Source organism: Nyctereutes procyonoides, unplaced genomic scaffold, assembly GCF_905146905.1.
Source record: "Nyctereutes procyonoides isolate TBG_1078 unplaced genomic scaffold, NYPRO_anot_genome, whole genome shotgun sequence".
Classification (NCBI taxonomy): Eukaryota; Metazoa; Chordata; class Mammalia; order Carnivora; family Canidae; genus Nyctereutes; species Nyctereutes procyonoides.
Window position 1 is genome coordinate 5,980,714 of NW_026575120.1, and position 21,891 is coordinate 6,002,604.

General features: G+C 40.2%; 1 protein-coding gene across 2 annotated transcripts in view; it reads left to right on the plus strand.

The window, feature by feature from the left end:
- The first annotated feature begins 10,977 nt into the window (after window positions 1-10,977).
- ERI1 (exoribonuclease 1) overlaps window positions 10,978-21,891 on the plus strand; it is a 38,926-nt gene continuing 28,012 nt past the window's right edge. For both annotated transcript variants that reach the window (XM_055334725.1, XM_055334726.1), the window contains exons 1-3: window positions 10,978-11,222; window positions 16,227-16,405; window positions 19,995-20,205. In XM_055334725.1, coding sequence (XP_055190700.1) covers window positions 11,115-11,222; window positions 16,227-16,405; window positions 19,995-20,205 — 498 coding nt within the window. In that variant the 5' untranslated portion in view covers window positions 10,978-11,114. The remainder of the gene's footprint in view (window positions 11,223-16,226; window positions 16,406-19,994; window positions 20,206-21,891) is intronic.

Here is a 21,891-nt window from a genome sequence, read left to right on the forward strand (position 1 = left end):
TTATTTCTAATATTTACTGTATTTTTATTATTTCCCAATCTGACTCAATTGGATTATGATAACTCTCAAATGAATTATTTATAATTCAAATGGTAAATAAATAGCTGAAGTTCTTTGTAATAGAAAATCTATTTTATTTTATATACCAAACCCCCAAATTGATTTCCTTCTGCAAATTCAAATTTCAAAATAAATCTGAAATCTTTAATATGCAGGCTTAGATGTGTTTATTTAAACAAAGACATATAGGGGGACTTGGATGGCTCAGTTGGTTGAGCATCCAAATCTTGATTTTGGCTCAAGTCGTGGTCTCAGAGTCTTGAGATTGAGCCCCACATCAGGCTCTGTGCTCAGCAAAGTCTACTGGAGATCCTCTCTCCATCGCCCTCAGCCCTTCCTCATGCTCTCTCTCTCTGTCTCTTTCTTAAATAAATAAGTAAAATCTTAAAGATAATAAAGACATAAAAATATGTAAAATAAGCTTTCTTGGATGGTCTATTTAACAAAAGTGTCAAAATTTGTACATACCTCACCTGTCATTGGGTTGTCATGCGCATCAGTGCTTGTCAGCAAGACTATATATCCCCATGCTGTGGGTAGAGCAGAAGACTCTGTTTTGTCTTCAAAATGAGACAGGACATGATTTATACCACGTCACACAAATGTTTCTAAGCAATTACATGATATTATGCAAGAAAAAAGGAATAAGCAATTAGAACAAGGAATTAACCTACAAATTAATATAATACATACATGCATACAGATAGATAAAAATAAAATACATGTATGAGTATAAAATTATAGATGGTTTATATATTATATAAAGTAAGTATATTTTGGGGCACCTGGCTGGCTCAGTTGGGAGAGCATGCAACTCTTGGTCTAAGGTTTGTGAGTTCAATCCCCACATTGGATTTAGAGATTACTTAAAGACAGAATCTTAAAAAAAAAAAATCGTCTAATAAATTATATAACTGTGTGCAATAATATATATTACATTTAAATAATTTATAGATAAAATGTAATTTCCTTTATATATGATACACTATATATGCATACATATACATCTAAACTGAATAAAATTATTCAAACTTTCAAATGTTTTACATAGCTAAGGAGTGGTCAGGCAAATATAAGGGAAATGGATATTATCAGATAGGAGCCAGAGAAGATAAAGATGAGAGAGACAACCCCCCTTTATTTCTCTAAGAGAAGAAACAGCATTTGCCATGAGTTTAATCAATCTGGGCCCAGTCTTTTCAGTTCTTGCTCAGTCAGAATTGGTCATTTCTATGGCCCAGTGACTATCTATGTTTTCCATTTTTCTTATTTTTTCCAAATAAACATTCTTATTCCTGTTATCCTGGTCTTACTCCTACTATTTTATATTGGGTATAGTCAGAGCAGATAACTTATCTTTTGGGTTTTAAGTGGTTGAACCAAGAAGAGCCCCATCTGAGCCTGATGGAAAGGACCGCACATTACCCAGAGATTATAAGCTAAATGTACCAGCTCAATAGGATCTGGAGGTTATGTCCATTGAAGAAAAGATAAGTGTGCTCTATGTGCAGAGAAAGGTGTGCATGGATATATGTATTCACCAGGATTGTGGCAGAGACTATCAGGTGACCAAATATTTGATCTTCCCTTTTCAACAATAGACTCGCAACTATTCACAGTTAACTGTTCACAGAACTAAGACAATATTTTTGCCAGCCTGTTCTGTGACTAGTGTGTGGTTATGTGACTAAGTTTCAACAGATGGGATCTAAGCATAAACAATATGCATGACTTCTGGGTGTGACTTTAAAAGGAAATGCACATTCTCCCTTTGAATTTCTCCTTTTCCACTGGCTGGAATGCATATAGAATGCCACGCTGCTTGGAACATGGGGATGAGCTCAACGTAGTATGAATGGTGGAGTAACAAGATAGAAGGACTTGGGGCCTTGACATCTTTACATTACAGAGCCAAGCTTGAACTTTTGAGAGAAATAAAATTCTATGTCATTTAACCTGCTGCTATTTAAGATCTTTTCCTTATAGAGTCAAATCTTTATTCTAATATGCCAAAGAAGGAAGTAGATCTCATAAAAGGCAGAATCTAACAAAATCTAGGAACTTGTAGGAAACATTCTGGAGAAGTGAAATTTAACTGCAAACCTAAAGAATGAGAGAAATTAGCTGGAAAAGCCCTGAGATGAGAACCAGCATAGAATGCTGAGCTACTGAAAGAAGTTAAGGATGGAAGGACAGAGAGATAAGAACAACCTGGAGAGGTAAGAACAACCCAGGTCATTCTGAGTTTTGTAACCATCTTGATTAAGGAAGGTGTGGAAGATGAAAAGTAAAAAGTGAATCTCATGTTTCTGGTTTGATCAACTGTGGGACTTGTAGAACCATTTACTGAGAAAAGAAATGACAGAGGAGTGGTAGTTTTTGGTTGGAAGATGATGAGTTCACTTTTGGAAATGTTGAGTCTGAGGTGTTTGTGAGTAGGTAATTAGTTATGTGAATCTGGTACTCAGAAATAAGATCTCAGGTAGAAACATAAGTTGGGGGATCCCTGGGTGGCGCAGCGGTTTGGCGCCTGCCTTTGGCCCAGGGCGCGATCCTGGAGACCCAGGATCGAATCCCACATCGGGCTCCCGGTGCATGGAGCCTGCTTCTCCCTCTGCCTATGCCTCTGCGCCTCTCTCTCTCTCTCCCTCTGTGACTATCATAAATAAATAAATAAAAAAAACTAAAAAAAAAAAAAAACATAAGTTGGGGAATTATTGGCAAGTGGAAAGTAAACAAAGCTAGAGGAACGGATAAAAACACTTAGAGCGAGAGTTTATACTGATAGAGGAATATAAGAGAAAAGAAGAAGGTCTAAGATCCAGCCCTGACAAAATTCTTGCTTTAATCAATGGAATACAAGAGGGGGAACTGACTAGGGAGATTGAGAAGGAATGGACAGAGAAAGGAAGGGAGCCAGGCAAGTGTGTTGTCATGGAGACAAGGTAAGAAAGTGTTTCAGCAAATAAATAACAGCCAACAGTGTTGGATGCTGTTGAAAGCTCGTGTAGGATTAGTTCAGAAAAGAGCCTACTGGATTTAATTTAACCACAGGGAGATAACTGATGGCCCTAATGGAGAAGTAAAGGTCCTGAACTATAAGGGTGGAATCCAAACTCTGGAAGATTATATAGTGAGTGGATGGTGTGTAAAGAGAGACACTTCTTTCGAGAGGTTAACTCTAAAGGGGGAAGGAGAGAGTGAAAGGGCAGTAGCTGTAAGGCTTCTGAGGTTGAGGAAAGTGTTTGGTTTGGTTTGCCTTTTTAAGTTGGAAAATTTTGAGTTGAGCCCATCTAAATACAGAAAGGAAAGGTCTACTTGCGAGGAAAAGATGGAAAATACATAAGAAAGAATGGTTAATACAAAATTCAAGCTTCCTGAGCAAGTAGGAGAGGAAGAAAATTCAGAGAACATGTAGTGGTATTCACTCAGATATTGAAGAAGAGCAGAATGGAGGGATGGATCAGGGCTAGAACTAGGGTGAAGCAAATAAGACACTCACAAAATTGAGGGAAGCTCCAAAAACTCAGTAATTAAGATAAATATTATTTTAGTGTAACAAAAATTGATGCAAAAAATCTCTGATGAACAAAATATCAAAATTGGGTAGGTGAAGATTTGGAGGTGGAAAGCTAAAATTTCTGCAGAAGGTTTCTACCTTCTTTGTGAAGCAGGAGGTGAGCATAAGCAAGAAGTAGATTGGAAGTTGGAGGTGAGAGCAGAGGTTTCCTGTATGAGTTGTGAAGAGCAAAGGCAAGATGAGGTGAGAAACATGCTAGGGTTTGCCAGGGAGTATTAACACTCAGATGACATGGTGACCCTTAATTTATCATAACACTGACCTACTGTTGTGTGATCTCTAAGGCATCTTTCAAAACTCAGAGCAAGTACGCAGAAGGTAGACAGATTTATCATCATGGGAGTTTTGTTAGGGAAATAAATTTAAGATGCTGCAAAGAGATTTCATCATGATAATGGACCATAGAACCTTAGGTGGTGAGAAAGAAGGTCAAAGCATTAGAAGTGAGCTAAATCAAATGTGAAATTACATCTCAAAAATAGAAATTAAATGCCTATATTATGGGGTGAATTGTGTGCTCCCAAAATTCATACACTGAAGTCCTAACTGCTGTATTTCAAAATGTAACTGTATTAGAAGACAGGGGTCTTTAAAGAGGTAATTAAGTTAAAAGAAGGTCACTAAAGTAGGCCCTAACCCAATATATTTGGTGGGCTTACAAGAAGAAGTAATGTGGACATAGACAGTTACAGAGGAAAGACCATGTGAAAATATAGGGAGAAGACAGCATCTACAAGCCAAGGCAAGAGGCCTCAGAAGAAACCAACCTTGCACACACCTTGATCTTGGACTTCTTAGGCTTCAGAATTATAAGAAGTTAAATTACTGTTGTATAAGCCACCCAGTCTGGGATACTTTGCTATGGTGGACCTAGGAAACTAATATACCATATACTTAATGAAGTTGCTTCATAACTCATTAGCTTCCTTCCTTTCCCATGAACCCTAAAAAAATAATCTAGAGTTAAGAAAAATGCATGGATTTGAGAAATGAACAACCACACCTACAACAAACAGAGAAACTCCTTGGGAATCTGAAGGTAGTTTTGAAATGGTGTGGGATGAACATGTGTTTATTTGTTGGGTGGTGGTGGGGTGTTGGGCTCAGCCTGGAATAGCAGGCAACTGGGAGCAGCCATGGAAGGCCTGGAGGTCACCAGCAGCACCATTGTAAGCCTGCCCATGTCTTATATTAGGGTAGAAGCATTTGGGCACCTGGCAGGGGAGAGGAATAGATGAAAACTAAAATAAGCTGTCCAGCTCACTTCAGACATTGACTTCTTCACCCTTCCCTTGTACCCCAAATCCCAGAGCTGATGGATTATGAACTGAGGGGTTGATCTCTCAAAGATATTTCTTCTTAACAAATTAAAGGTGAAACTCTCAAAGAGTGTCTACACCCAGTGCTGAGCCTAATGTGAGGTTCCGTTTCACAACCTGAGCCGAAATCAAGAGTTGGAAGCTTAAGTGACTGAGTACCCAAGTACCCGCATTATGATGAGATTTAAGAACATCGGTTGACAAAAGCAAAATACGTGTAGCTTCTAGAGAGAAAGAACAGATCATTTAAAAACGAGAATTATATTGATATCAGATTTTCAAGGCAATATTACATGCAAGAAGACAATGAAGTATTACATTTAAAATATTGAAGGTAAAGACCTTGGAACCTGCAGAAAACATTATGCTAAATAGAGAAAATTTACATGCAATTCCTATGAGACCAGCACCTGTACCCTTATTGTTGACAAATTATCAAGCCTCCTGGCCAATGCATAAGAAAGAAAGAGATAAAAGTGGTCCAAGTGTAGGAAAAGCAAAGCTAAAACATTATTTGCAGAAATAGTCATCCAAAACCAACAGAATATTTAAAAAGATTAAAATACACAAGAAAGTTTAGGAATTATAAAAATCAGTAGCATTGGGATGCCTGGGTAGCTCAGTGGTTGAGCATCTGCCTTTAGCTCAGGGCGTGATCCTGGAGTCCCAGGATCAAGTCCCACATCAGGCTCACTGTGGAGCCTGCTTCTCCCCCTGCCTGTGTCTCTGTCTCTTTCTCCCTGTGTCTGTCATTAATAAATAAATAAAATCTTTAAAAAAAATCAGTAGTATTTTTTCCACCATAAATAACCAACTTAAGCTAAAAATAGTATACCATTAATAATAGCAACAAAAATCATAGTATATCTAGGAATTAATTTAACCAAGAATATGACTTTTATGGACAAAATCATAAAATTCTAAAGACATATAAAATTATCTGAATAGTTATATTTTTGGATAGGATGACTTAATATGTCAGTTTACCCCAAATTAATCTAGTGAATTCAATTTTTTAATTTATTTACTTTTAAAGATTTTGTTAATTTATTCTTGAGAGATACAGAGAGAGGCAGAGACATAGGCAGAGGAAGAAGGCTTCCTGTGAGGAGCCCAGTGCAGGACTTGATTCCAGGACCCAGGGATCATGACCTGAATGGCATGACCTGAAAGGCAGACACTCAACCACTGAGCCACACAAGTGTCTGAATTCAATTTTAATAAGAAATTTTTGTTGGGTTTTTGAGAAGCAATAAACTTGTCTCACAATGTATGCAAAAGACCAAAAATCTGTAAATAGCTGAGACAGTCTTGAAAAAGAACAAAAAGAGGAGGAACTTTTTTTTTTTTTTTTGAAGATATTAAGACACATAGCAGAGCCAAGCAATAAAAACAGCATGGGAAAGGTATAAGAACAGACACCACAGACCAATGGAACAGAGATGGGCCGTCAAATACAAACCTAAATATAGAACAAGAAATACAACTTGTGATATCAGGTAACAATGGGCAAATGACTTACACACAAATTCAGTTCTGCAAAGGTTACATATTCAATTTAGCCTATAACAATTTACAAACTCCAGTATCTAACAATACCCCTATGTGGATCTATTACTGACAGTGCTTAATCCAGGGACACTGTAGCTAAATGAAAGACAGGTACTTTTTTTTTTTTTAACTGGGGTTAATAAGAGAATAACCAATTCTAAAACCTCTCTTTTAGGCTTGTGTCATATATCTGAAACATTCAGGGAGGCTTTCTTCTTTAGCTGTCCAACTAGGGATATTTTCTTAGGCAGAAGACACTAGGATCATTGACATTTCTCCCTCAGTGTTATGTGGAAAGTAAAAGCAAAGTCAACATTGAAAAACATTTGTGTTTCCAACATGCAGATATCAAATAATGAAAGGAAAATATGGGACACTGGTATTTCTTGAACATTCCAGGCATGTTCTCAGCTCAGGTCCATTTTACTTGTTACTTGTTCAGCCTGAAATTCTTTTACCCAATATCTTCACAGTTCACTCCTTCACTTCTCACCTCCTTCAGGTCTTTGCTCAAATAGTACATTATCAGAGAGACCTCCCATAACCACTCTATTTAAAATTGCAACCACCTCCTGAGGCCCCCATGACCACTTCACCATTCCCCTTACCTCCCTAATTTTTCTCCATAATGTAAATATTGTACTCATTTCTTTTATTGTCTAATTCCAGTTTTTGGACGTAAATTCCACTAGGGCAAAGAATTTTTGTTATTTTATTCAATGCTCATTCCTGACACATAACAGGTGCTCAATAAATAGTTGTTGAATGAATGAATGGTTGTTGTATCTTATTCCCATCGATACAGGCATCTGTACTAAGGTACAAGCACCTCATTGCAATGTAGATAAATTATCACTCCTTGATAATGAATCTTTACTTAACAGTTGACACATATATCAAAAAGCTCAACTGGAACAGTTCGTAACTAGTGCTTGTTGTTCATGTAATATGGCCTCCTGACAGTGTCCACTGGGTCATTTTCTTCTCCTTTGAGAGAGAAACAGCATCTTTTAGGTGAGAGAGAGATGAAATTAGTATTTCATCAAGTTCTCTGCAGTTGTGTGTCAGGACTCAAAGTCATAATTTAAAGAAAAAATGAATAAATCTGACCAAAAAGAAAGTATTGGTTCTCTTGTATCTTAGATATTTTTATAATTTTTGAGTCTATAAATCTTAGCTTATAAACACAAAGGTAAACCTGTAGTTATGAGGGAAAACATAGTCGTCCACTAAGGAGGAAGCAGGTGGTATCAGAAGTAAAATACCTGTGGCAGATTTCCAAATGTGTTTTTTTTCTCTGTTAGGGAATTATATGTCTTCACCCAAGGCCATGTAACTTGAAATGATCCTGTACTTTTAAACTATTTTTATTATAATACTGAATAGCAAAACACCCCAGTGGCTTAACAATAAGCATTTATTTTTCTTCCTCACAGGTCTTCAAATCAGTTGGGATGACTGTGCTTCAGGATGTGGCTTTCCTGGGCTTGTTTGAAAAAGCCTTTTTTTTTTGACCCTGCTGCTGAGTATAGAATTCCAAGCTGATGGTTTTGTTTTTGCACTTTAAAGTTATCGTTTCTTTTGGCTTGCAGAGCTTCTAATGAGAAGTCTATGAAAATTCTTATGTGATCTGTGCCTTTTTTTTTTCTAGCTGCTTTTAAGATTTTTTTTTTTTTTTAAGATTTATTTACTTATTTGAGGGGGAGAGAGAGAGAGAGCGAGCCCATATGGGGGAGAGGGAGAAGCAGACCCCTTGCGGATCAAGGAGCCCAATGCAGGACTCCAACCCAGGGATTGTGACCTGAGCCGAAGGCAGATGCTTAACCAAATGAGCCACTCGGGCACCCCAAGATTTTTCTCTTTATCACTGTGTTCACCAGTGTGATTATGATGTGGCCTGACGTAGTTTCTTTATATTTATCAGCACCTGGCTGGGGGTAGGCAGGGTTCCCAAACAGACCAGGTTAGGCCACTCACTGCTGACAAAAGCCAAAGGCAGAGGAACTAGTGTGGTCAAACAAGAAGGAAATTTCAGTGAGGCCAACACTGAGAAGACAGTGGACTAGTATCTCAAAGAGGTCTCCAAAGTGCTTAAAATACTTCTAGGTTTATGTAAGGAAAATGCAGGACAAAGGTCTGTGAGTATATATAGGCGGGCAGTGAAGGTCAAGTCAATCATTGTCTTGGGGTCAATCATGGGTGGGGTCTTGCTGGCTCAAGGCTGTCCCTATTACTTGAGAGGGTAGTTTTGGTTTCCATCAGGGAACACTTTGCCCTCAGGGTTTCCCCGCTTGAGTTGCCATAAGCTGGGAAGTACTTAATTAGAAAGTTTGAGGCCACAATGGAGGCTTTTGAAGTCCTCTTCCAAACGTACATAAACAGCTTCTTTACGTAATAGTCCATAGGTCAGGGGATCCCTGGGTGGCGCAGCGGTTTACCGCAAACCGCAGCGGTTTGGCGCCTGCCTTTGGCCCAGGGCGCGATCCTGGAGACCCGGGATCGAATCCCACGTCGGGCTCCCGGTGCGTGGAGCCTGCTTCTCCCTCTGCCTGTGTCTCTGCCTCTCTCTCTCTCTCTGTGACTATCACTAAAAAAAAAAAAATAAAATAAATAAAGTAAAAATAGTCCATAGGCCACAGAAGCTGTATTGTGTCATTTTGGATTGCTTCTGGTGCTTGCTCTTCAAATTCATTACTTCCTTTTTTTTTTTTTTTTTTTACGATTTTATTTATTTATTCATGAGAGACAGAGAGAGGCAGAGACATAGGCAGAGGGACTAGCAGGCTCCATGCAGGGAGCCCGATGTGGAACTCTCTATCAAGACTGATCTCAGGATTTCAGGACCAGGACCTGAGCCAAGGCAGATGCTCAACCACTGAGCCACCCCGGTGCCCCATTACTTCTTTTTTCCTACGGTGCTAAACGTGCTATCCATCCCCTTTAGAGATTTTTTTTTTTTTAAATCAAACTTAAAACATCTCAGATATTTTTTATTTCCAGAAATTCTATTCGCTTTCTTTTTTTTTTTAAATCTCACTCCTCTCCCATCATTTCCTCGTTTAAATCACTGAGCATATTGAGTGCATTTATAATAGATGTTTAAAGTCTTTGCCTGCTAAAACCACCATTTGTGTTGTGTCATTCCTGGATATGTTTCTATCGCCTGAGAGTTTTTCATGTACTTTCCTATACCTACGTGGCAGGTCTATTCATTTTTAACTAGTGGATGCCTGATATTTTCAACTTAATGGTGACTCTAGAGTTTTGTTGTAGCCTTTGCTCTGGTAGGCAGTCACGTGAGTCACTGGGAGCAGTTTGATCCTCTCAGGGTTTTAAGGTTTTGAAGGGTCTACAGTAGCTTTTACTCTAGACCACCCCCCCCCCCCCCCGCCCCGAGTCTCGGCCTGGTTTACCTCACAACTTCCGCAGGACACTTCTGGTGTCTCTACAGCATATTCCACGTCTTCAGCCCTTCCTCCCCTCTGGCTGTGGGGCCTCCTCGTGTGTGAGGCTCTGAGAATTGTCTGGCTTACTGTTCCTTTTTATTTTTTTATTTTTAAGATTGTATTTTTTCATTTATGAGAGACACACAGAGAGAGGCAGAGACAAGGCAGGGGGAGAGGCAGGCCCCAAGCGGGGAACAATGCGGGACTCGACCCGGGACCCCGGGGTCACGCCCTGAGCTGAGCCACCGGGCCGCCCCGGCTTCCCGCTCCTCCCAATCGCTCTTTCTGCGCCTTGCGGAATCTCACAGGACCTTTATCCACCGACGTATCCAGTCACAGGCGCAAGAGTACCCCCGCGCGACCCCTTAGCTCTTCCCCCACCAAGTCCGCTTCACCGATTCCAACAGCTCGGCCCCCCAGGCCCCCTAAAGGCCGATCGCGGTCCTCTCAACTCTGTGAGACCTCGGTCTTGTCGGCGACACCCGCGGGCCTCGGAGTTCCTCCTTTTCCCTCAGGCAGCTTCTCAGAACCGCCCCTCGCTCAGTGTCTGAAAACAGCGGTTTCATCTATTCTGGTGAGTTCTTAGTAAAAAAACCTGCTCTTGCCCAGGAGCGGACGTGTCTCAACCTCCTCCTGGAAAATGCCAACGGTCTTACGGATGTGCCCCGCCCGCCGCGGTCCGAGTTCCCCTCTCCAGCCACCGCACGCCTCGCGCCACTTCCCTGGTAATACGGCGACGAGCCGGGGCACCGCGGCGGGAGCTCCCAGGGACTAGACTCCTGCGTGAAGGCGACAGGACGGCCGCACGCCCGCCGCGCCGCGCCACGTCAGCCCGGATTCTCCCGCGCGGGCCTCCGCCCCCCCCCCCCCCTCCCCTCCCCTCCCCTCCCCTCCCCTCCCCTCCCCCCCCTCCCCTCCCCTCCCGGCGGCTGAGGCGCCAGCGTGCCGCGCGCACCCGCGCACTGCGCCTGCGCGGCGTGTGGACGCCACACGCTCCCGGAAGTGGGAGGTGTCCCCTCGAGTTTGTGTGGCCGCCGCCGCGGGAACGCGAGCCCGGTAATTTTTCAACGGAGAAAGGCGAGGCTTTCGGGCTTGGCCGAGTGAGAGTGAGAGGAAGTGTGGGGCGCCCGCAGCTCTCTTCTGAACGGGACAGCCGGCATGGAGCAGGAGCGGAGCAGACAGCCTGGCGGCGAGGCCGTGGCTCCCGCGCGGCTGGAGTCGCCCCGGCCGGAGTGTGGGGAGGAGCCGCAGCACCCGAATCCCGAGGTGAGTCGGCCGCCCGCGCCCCGCCGTGGGTGCCCGGCGCTTCCAGGCGCCCGCACGCCCGCCCGCGCCCCGGTCCTCTGGGGTGCTCCTCGGAGACCGCAGCGTGCGCGCGCCCGGCCGCCCTCAGCCCCGGCCGCCCCCTGCCCCCGGCCCCCGGCCCCCGGCCCCCGGCCCCCGGCCCCGGCTCCGACGCCTTGGTTGTCACTGGGGCGCCTCTCGCCCGGGTTGCCCGCTGGTCCTGAGGAAGTAGAGTCAAGACGAGAAGCGTGTGAACTGTGCTTTTATACGTTCTGGTGGGAATTCTGCCCCAGATCTTCTGTGCACGCTGTTGCCGCGGTCCTGCGGCCAAGCCCTTAGAGGTAATCGGCTGCGTACGTTTTAAAGGTCGCGCCCTGCGCTCCTAGGACCCGAAGGAAGCCCATTACCTCTCAGCCCTAACAGAAGGTGGTCGCGCCCATGGGTTGGAACTTTTTGCCCATTTGCTACTTTTTCATGTGGACCTATCCCGTGACTTCCTCTCGGTGGTGATTTTGACAGCTCCGTGGTAGATCCTGGTTACCGAGCAAAAGTGTAAAGACGGCCTTAAAACTCACTTATTCATCCTGTTTGACAGAAATCATTGTTGACCAGCGAGGCCGATTGTAAAAAACCGAAGGCTAAATGCAACCTTCATTGCATTTCAGGAACGTGCTGAGCAACTTAATAATGGGTACTTGCGGGAGGCTTCGCTACTCTTGGTCTTGCATCCACAGTGAGGTCTCCACATAGCAGGTAGAATGATTTTTTTTAAGATTTTATTTATTTATTCATGACAGACACACACACACAGAGGCAGAGACACAGGCAGAGGGAGAAGCAGGCTCCCTGCAGGGACCCCGATGCGGGACACAATCCGGGGTCTCCAGGTTCTCGCCCTGGGCCCAAGGCGGCGCTAAACCGCTGAGCCACCCAGGGCTGCCCGTAGAATAATCTCTTAATAACATTAAGTCTGTGTTTCTTCTTTCTGCTGCCCTGCAGAACCTGGATCATGCTTCCATTGCTGACTTCATATCACACGATTGCTTTCCTTTTGCTATCAGAGCCCCTGGCTTCACTTCTCTGCTCTTGTGGTTTTTTTGTTTTGTTGTTTTTTGTTTGTTTGTTTGTTTGTTTGTTTTAATGTGGATAGTCTTTCTTATTAAGGGTCTTTGTATGCTCCCTTTGCCATGCATGCTCTTCTTTTGGATCTTTGCGTAGTTATTGCATTCTCTTAAAGATGCTGCTTTCCAAGAAATCTTCCATGCCCCTTCTTGCTGAAGAACCACTTTTTAACTCACCTTTTTTCTTCAGTCTGAGATACTGTCAATAACATCATCATGTAAGTTGGTTTAAAAATAGTTGAGTATACTTCATTATATTTGAAAGTCTTCAAATTTTGAGATCTAGGGACTTAAGACTTAAGTCTATGTTCCAAATTGGTTTTAGTGAATTTGTTAAAAACTTACTGTTGGATACTATTAATAAATGGTGATACAGTTTTCTTTTTCATTCTCAGTCAAGCAGAGTATTTTGTTGGAACTCAGCTAAGTACATTTTCATTGTCCCTAAAGTCAGTTGTTTTTATAAACTAATAGGTGTTGCATTTTTATTTTTCAGCAAGTAGGTTCCAATTTCATCAGAACTATTCTTTTGGGAGAATTTTAATCAAGCTAAATTACACTTCTCAGGCCTTTTTTTTTCATATGTAGTTGCAGGGGTTGTTTATTTTGTAAGTAATGCAATTTTTGTCAATAAAATAATGAAGACATTTCCAAAATAACTATTTTTAAAATGTTCTTGCTACAGAGAAACATTTCTTTTGATAAGTATTTACCTTTTTATCTTATTGTTGAAACATATTTTCTTTCAGGTTGAAATGACAAGTTGTGTTTGTTAAAAGAAACCTAAATTTCAAGCTATTATTCTCTTTCTCATTACTGAAAAGACAGCAGTTTTGTAATACCTGTCTTGTAAATGAAAATACGTAACTCAACTTGAAGACCAAAACCATTTCTAAGTACTTAAGGCAAGATAGTAAAGCCTCTTTTTGATGTAAAAGATTTTTATGGTCATTTCCAATATCTTCTTATTTAGGATAACAAAAATCCTATAGTCATTTACATGAACACAGGAAGATTGCAGAATGTCACAATACTGTGAATTTTCATACTATGGAATCTGTCTACCCTTTCCTCATTGTATGTCCGGTACCTTTTGTGAGGTGTGACAGGTGGACATAGACATGTGGAAGGTGCCATTGTCAATCTATGTATTATTAGTCAGCTAGTCAGCATTTTAGTAGATTAATAGTACTGTGGGGTTTCTAATATTTTCCTTCTTTTCCTTAGTGGATTGATTCCAATTCGGAAACCATTGGTGTAGACCTTAAATTTGGGAGAAGAGGCTGATCAAAGAAAATCGGACCTTGACTGCCCGGAGTTTCCCTGAAAGAGCTTGAGTTGGAACTGAGAGAGGAAGCAGATCTTCCTTTACAGAAATCAGGATTCATAGCAGATTTAAAATAGGCGTTAGTGTTATTTGTGGGTAATTTTTATAGCTACAGTTTTAGATAAGAACTAAGCAAGTGAATCAGAGAGAGAGGACTTAGCCAAAGAGTAAATTTACTTAATTGACTGAGCCATCTGTTTTGGTAGAAAAACTGTTATTCATTGTTGACCTAAATTTTAACCTGACTGAAGATGAAGTTCAATTTAAAGACAAAAGAGAAATTATCCTGAGTAAGTTCTAGTGATAAAGTAGCTAGGTATAAATTTAATGTCTTACTGAAAGCTAGTTATTTTCTTAGCTTTAGTCAAGGATCAGTGTAATAAAGTTTTTAAAACATTTGTCAACAAGGAGCTTCAATATAGTTACTCTTCAGTTTATGGACAGTTCACACAGTGGGATTGCTGATCTTTTCCTCTGAGGAGACAGGAGTAATTCTTGAGTGCTCTAGTATGATACCTAGTGTTACATTTCTAATAAGCATGCGTTGTATTAAATTGAGAGCTTTGATGGGGATCCTTGGGTGTCTCAGTGATTTAGCACTTGCCTTTGGCCCAGGGCGTGATCCTGGAGGCCCGGGATCGCGTCCCACATCGGGCTTCCTGCATGGAGCCTGCTTCTGCCTCTGCCTGTGTCTCTGCCTCTCTCTCTCTCTCTCTTTCTCTCTCTTTGTGTCTCTCATGAATAAATAAATAAAGTCTTTAAAAATAATAATTGAGAGCTTTGAGAAAAGAAATAGTTCCTGAACCATTAGGATTAGTGCTAAGTCAGGGTCTTTGGCCTGTCCCTGGTTATCCCTTCTTAATCTGTCATTAAAGTTCACATGGGGACAATGTGAAAAATTATGACTAGGTTAACAAATTTTAATATGGATTAATGGGAAGTTCCAGTCTTTTTGAAAATTCTGGAACAGGGATCCCTGGGTGGCGCAGCGGTTTAGCGCCTGACTTTGGCCCAGGGCGTGATCCTGGAGACCCAGGATTGAATCCCACGTCGGGCTCCCGGTGCATGGAGCCTGCTTCTCCCTCTGCCTGTGTCTCTGCTTCTCTCTATCTGTGTGACTATCATAAATAAATAAAATTAAAAAAAAAAAAAGAAAATTCTGGAACATATCTAATATTTGTGACATTGCATATGGAAAATAATTAACTTACAAATGGAACTTTAATATTAGCAAATTAATAATTCTGGACTACCAATTGAGTCATTTTTTTCCTTAACACGGATTTTGATTTAAGGAAAGAGGAAAGATTTATGATATAGTAATTGTAGTTCTTCTGAATAATTGTATACATATGAGTTTTAGAAATTGTGTGTTTTAAAACCAAATACATTTCCTCCTTTGCTTTGAGTTCTAGGAAGTTTTGAACTAGATTTCTATCTAGTCCATTTTGTCTTTATATTGGGCAATTTCTGTTAACTTAGTGAAATGAAATCAGGTTAAAAAATTCTCAGGGGACGCCTACGTGGCTCAGTCAGTTAAGTGTCCAACTCTTGATTTTTGGCTCAGGTCATAATCTCTCAGGGTCCTGGGAACAAGCCCCGCATCATTCTCTGTGCTCATGAGGACTTTACTTGAGATTCTCTCTCCTTCTTCCCCTACCCCACCCTTACACACACACTCTCTCTTTCCCTCTCTCCCTCCCCACTCCCCCCTCTCTCCATAAATAAAATCTAAGAAAAAATTCTAAGGAAGTCATGGACTTAGACACGCATAATGTTGTAAAAGTTCACTTAAAAATTGGTTTGTTTGTAAATTTTAGAATGTCATTTGTGAAAAGTTCTGTTCCCCAGTCTATGATAGTAATAAAATTTCCTTTAATAGGCACAGTGGGTATGGTGTCTAGAGCCTGATATACGTAATCTCATTTAATCCTTCTAATAACTTTGTTTTTTAAAAAGATTTTATGTATTTGAGGCAGAGCATGAGTGGGGGTTAGGGAGGGCAGAGGGAGAGGGACAAGGACAAGGACAAGCAGACACCTACCCACTCCCTCCCATTGAGCAGGAAGCAGGGTGAGGGGCTCTTTCGAAGTACCCTGAGATCATGACCTGAGCTGAAGTCAGATGCTTAACCAACTGAGCCACCCAGGCACCCCTACAATAACCTTGCTTAAATATTATTTACCATTATCAAATACCAAATGCCACTTGGAACAGTTATTATTCTTTATTTTATAGTTAAGGAAACTGAAGATCAGAGGCTAATAAGTAATTATCTAAGGTCATGCTGCTAGTAAATGGTCAGCTGGGGCTCTGTTTTGATGTGCTCCCAACACCAGTGCTATTTTTACTTAGCTTCATTTCCTTTAAGAAATCTCATGACTCAGAGCAGCAGGGTACATTATATTGGAAACGTCTTTCTTCTTTCTATGCACTTTTCATTGAACATGTAGCATGAATGGGCCTCAGGAGTTTGAATCTTTAAGATGTTTGTATTAATTTTAAGCTGTATCTTTTTTTTTTTTTTTTTTTTTTTAGAAAAAGCAACGATGTAGATTTGATGGTCAAGAAACAAAAGGATCTAAGTTCACTACCTCCAGTGCAAGTGATTTCAGTGACCCAGTTTACAAAGAGATTGCTATTACGAATGGATGCATTAATAGAATGAGTAAAGAAGAACTCAGAGCTAAACTTTCAGAATTCAAGCTTGAAACCAGGTAATCAAAAATAACTTTTAAAAAAATTGACCATTGCCTGTAATCCTGCTGTAAAGAGGTAACTATTATCAACCATTCGGATAGAGCTATAATTTACATTCTTGTAAGTGAATATTTATATATAACTCTGATTATTTCTGACAGTCTCTTAGATGACAGACTAAGATTGCTGAGTTGAAGTCTGAATATTTTGACAATCTACCAACAATGTATAGGAGTAGCTATCTTATGCTACATATGTTTTGAATATTTTTAGTTGCTCATTTGGTTGATGGTCAGTTATACCTTATTAATAAGATTGGATATATATATATATTTTTATTTTGTTCATTTGTGTTATTTTTATAAAGTGGGTTTCTTTGAAACCAAGTAATTTTTTAAAAAAATCACCTACAGGGAAATATTTTTTTCCATGTTAGTTTCTAAAAGTATGCAGAATGATAGTCTGTATTATGTGTAACTGTATATTGAATGAGAAAACAATGTAGCTTAGCCAACTTTGTGTATGTGTGTATCTTCAATGAGATATATACATCCTAAGTTTTTAGTAATTTTTTGCAAAACAAATACTTTATTTCAACTTGGGGCATGGGCAAGAATGACCTTTGGAATCCAGAAAGGTATACATATATTTTTTTAAGATTTTATTTATTTATTCATGAGAGAGAGAGAGAGAGAGAGAGAGGCAGAGACACAGACACAGAGAGAAGCAGGCTCCACACAGGGAACCTGATGTGGGACTCGATTCAGGGACTCCAGGATCATGCCCTGAGCCAAAGGCAGGTGCTCAACCACTGAGCCACCCAGGTGTCCCAAAGCATGAATATTTATGGTAGACAATTGAATTGCTAGGCATCAAGAAAAAAGTTGACTGCCTACAGTAGATGAAATCTATTACTACTTTTGGGTCTCCCTATATCGTTTTTCTCCTTTCAGCAATATTCTTCCTTTGCTTTGAAATAGAACTTCTCTGCTTTTCAAAAGAACATATGTGGACTTTTTTCCCTTCTAGATTGTCTGCAAGATAACTTGTGAAGAAAAATTTTACCTCATTTCCCTTCGACTCTTTTTTTTTTTTTTTAAGATTTTATTTATTTATTCATGAGAGACACAGAGCGAGCAAGCGAGAAGAAGCAGACTCCATGCAGGGAGCCCGACGTGGGACTCGATCCCGGGTCTCCAGGATCACACCCTGGGCTGAAGGCAGCGCTAAACTGCTGAGCCACCTGGGCTGCCCCCCTCTGACTCTATTACGAAGATAGAGCCTGTGAGGATTTTCTGAGCAAAATTTTTGTCTTTCCTAGGAGTGAAGATCAGTTGCTTACTTGTGACTTGCATGGCAGTTAGAGATCTAATTGTATGTACATTTATTCAACAAGCACTTACTGATTTCTAAGCAGCAGACTAGGGACTAAAGTTATAAAAGTAAAATAGATATGTATATTCCCCACTTTGGAAAGTAGACAGTCTTTTGGGAAGGCACACAATCACAATACAGTGTGACCAGTGCTGTGTTGGGAAGTATGGCCAGGCACAGCATGCAAATAAAGAATAGAGTCTGTCTTAGGAAATCAGGAGTGACAATGGATAGGCCAAACAGAAAAGGGATAAAGGGCCAATTCAGGCAGAAAGAACTCAGAACTTTTCTAATTTCTATAGGTATGCTTTCTGCTAAGTAATCTTGCTTTTTCATCAGCTGCTGTACAAGCAAAGTTACAAAACAAGAAAGCATATCACATATTAGGCAGCAGCTCATACAGTGTTTTATATGCAGTGTTAGTTGTACTATGGGGGAGTGGGACCATCTGAAGATGATACAGAAATGATAGGTTGTAGCCAAGTTGTGAAGGAACTGTATGTTGAAGTCTTTGTAACTTATAAGTACAAGGGAGTCACTGCAGGTTTTTTAGCAGGAAATTGGCATTAATGAGTAGTTCTCAAGTAGGGTAAAGAATGAAGAGGAGGGTTGTGCATTGGAGGTATTTGCCAGAGTCGGCAAATGGAGCTCATGGGCTCCATACCAGAGACAATTCAGAAGAACCAGATTCTGAATCTTTTTCTGAGTTAGAACTGGCAAAAGTGGGGATTATTTACATGTATATTAGCAAAGGAAATGTTAAAGATGACAAGTTTCTCTCTGGAGCGCTTGGTTATTTTTGTGTTGCCACGAGGTTTGCAGGCACCCCTTTAAGTAACCATAGCTTCTCCAAGAAAGAGAGAAATTAAGACAAAGTAATCAAGAGCTGTCCCATGACACAGAAGTCGCTCACAATAGTATGAAGGGAGTTAAGGGATTTCTGTCCTAGATTTTGGTAATTTAGAAAATTTCAAGCAAGTAAACATATTATTATTAAAGATTTTATTTATTTATTCATGAGAGACACAGAGAGAAGCAGAGACATAGGCAGAGGGAGAAGCAGGCTCCATGCAGGAAGACTGACGTGCGACTCCATCCTAGGTCTCCAGGATCATGCTCTGGGCTGAAGGTGGCTCTAAACCACTGAGCCACCGGGGCTGCCCGCAAATAAACATTACAACTTTTTGGTTAAAACAACTGGTTAATTTCTTATGAATAGGATTCCTTTACATTGGTAGTTTAGAAAGGAAAATAAAAGGTTAAATTTTTTTTAATAGTTATCAGTGATGTGACCAAAATGCCTGAGTTGTCTAGTGCACACTAATTACAATTTAAGTCCTTTTATTTTTACTGGCATTTTGTGTTTGTAAACCATTAATAGGACTCAAGTTTAACACTGAAGGAAATCTGAGCACTTGTGATTTTTAATCTTTAGAAGCACATATGTTTGAAAACGTGAGTGCAATTGCCAGCTATCATTATCTACTTAGAACAACCCTTTTTCCAACCAACATTTGTTTAATATATATTTTGAAAATACTTCTATCTCCTGAATTAAATTCTACCCATGGTAAATTAAGAAACCTACTTCCCCATTGAGAACCTACTAAGTATGACAGTGTTCTTTTGGATGTAGTTTACACTAGGGTATCTTCTAAATGAATTTTCTTAGGTAAGTAGCTAATAGACTTTCAACTTTATATGCTAGGCTCTTAATGTTTTCATATTCATAGAGATATTTTAGTTATCTGACCTATAGAAACCAAAAGAAAGGGAAGAGACAGCATAAATGTTCCATTTACCTGAATTGTCTTACTCTGAAATTTGTGTTTGGTCTGTAGAATAGTTAATTAACTATTAATAGTTAATAATTAATGTAGAACATTAATTTCAGTTTTTATAGTACATAAATGTCATCTTGGTATATAAAGCAGTATGGCAGTGGAGGTGATGTATGCTAACAAGGCTTAACGGTTTGAAATCCCAGTATAGGAGAAATGTTCTTAAGTACTTCAAAAACAAAAAGTTACTTCTGAAGGAAAATATTGATGCTGTGTTACACTTGATATTAATTCTTTGCTATTTTAGCTTTAAATCTTTCTTTACGCTTAAGCTGATATCTGCTAAATTATGCTGTGATTTCTCATGTTCATCCAAGTTCCAGCATGTAAAGAGTTCAGATTCTTAATTGCAAAATTCACCTAGGAGTTAATTTTCTTCTTCTTTCCTTAGAGGAGTAAAGGATGTGCTAAAGAAAAGACTGAAAAACTATTACAAGAAGCAGAAGCTCATGTTGAAAGAAGGCAGTTGTGTTGACAGTTACTACGACTACATTTGTATCATTGATTTCGAAGCCACTTGTGAAGAGGGTAACCCACCTGAGTTTATACATGAAATAATTGAATTTCCTGTGGTTTTACTGAATACCCATACCTTAGAAATAGTAAGTAAATTATTATATTTCAGTTTTATGCTTAGCAGCAACTATTCTGAGGCTCTCAGCAGGGATCTCATTTGCCGGTTTAAAGCTAGAACGAGAATTCAAAAATGGGCTCATTGCTCTTCTGTATGTTGTATCAACCTGATTAATAGGAAAGCTATAATGAAGTAATTTCAGGTTATTTCTCTTCTTTTCCAGTAGCTAAAATTATAGTTGTTTTTTTTTTTTTTTTTTTTTTTTTCCTGTTTGCTTGGAACACTTATCTGGCTGGACATCAGAATCTCCTAGGGAGTGAGAAAAAAAAAAAAAAAAGATGCCTGGCCCTTATCCCAGAGATTCTGATTTAGTTGTTCTGTGGTGGAACCCCTGACATCACCGTGTTTTTAAAGCTTCTCATTTGACATGCAGTCAGGTTTGAGAACCACTGCTATAGACTGCTGTATGCTGTGATCTCTAAAAATGGCAAATTATGGAAATCAATTTAGAACTGACCATCTTTCTAGTAAAAAGTTTAGGGGGGAAATGACACTCCTAACCTTGGTTTCAAGCCATATAATACATGTGCTTTAGATATTTGTGGTCACTGTGTTATTAGTTCAGGAAGTCAGCAGGAGTTCTCTAAACACTACTGTTTGCCTTGTAAAATCTGAGCAAGGTATATCAACATCTCATCTATCCAGAAATTACTTCTGTGCCACCAACAGTTGCCTCAGTTGCCACCAACGTGTTAGGAGCATGTATAAAAAGGCTTGTGTGTGTGTGTGTGTGTGTTTTTTTTAAGATTTTATTTATTTATTCACAAGAGGCAGAGGCAGAGGGAGAAGCAGGCTCCTCACAGAGCAGGGAGCCAAATGAGGGCTCAGTTCCAGGACTGTGAGATCATGACCTGAGCTGAAGGCAGACACTTAACCGACTGAGCCACCCAGGTGCTCCAAAAAGGCTTGTGTATTAAAATGCATAGTTTTTTTTTTCTTAGTGTTGTTCAGAGCATCTTTTAGTTATAATTAGACTATTTTAAATAAATTCCTTGTCCAAAGAAGATTAAAGTCAGTAAATTAAAAGGAAAGTTGACAGCTATGAAGGTAATAAGTTTATCTAATTCACTAGGCTCCACTTTCACTAGATTCCACTTTCTCTTTCTTAAGGACATTGCTCTAGCAATTCTTCTCTCTCTCTTTTTTTTTTTTAATTTTATTTATTTATTCATGCGACACAGAGAGACAGAGAGGCAGAGGCACAGGCAGAGGGAGAAGCAGGCTCCATGCAAGGAGCCCGACATGGGACTCTATCCCGGGTCTCTAGGATCGCACCCTGGGCTGAAAGCAGGCACTAAACCTCTGAGCCACCTGAGCTGCCCACAATTCTTCTCTTTTGTTTAGACATTAATGATTTATTACTTTCTACTGTATTGTTCTCATCACATACAGACATGCTATTTTTCACATTATTATAAACCTTCACCCTATCCCACTTCTCTGCCAGCTACTCTATTTCTTAGCTCTTTGAAAAAGGTTACAAATCTCTGTTTCCATGTATGTTCTCATTCATTTGGGGAATATGAATAATAGTGAAAGGGAATATAAGGGAAGGGAGAAGAAATGTGTGGGAAATATCAGAAAGGGAGACAGAACATAAAGACTCCTAACTCTGGGAAATGAACTAGGGGTGGTGGAAGGGGAGGAGGGCAGG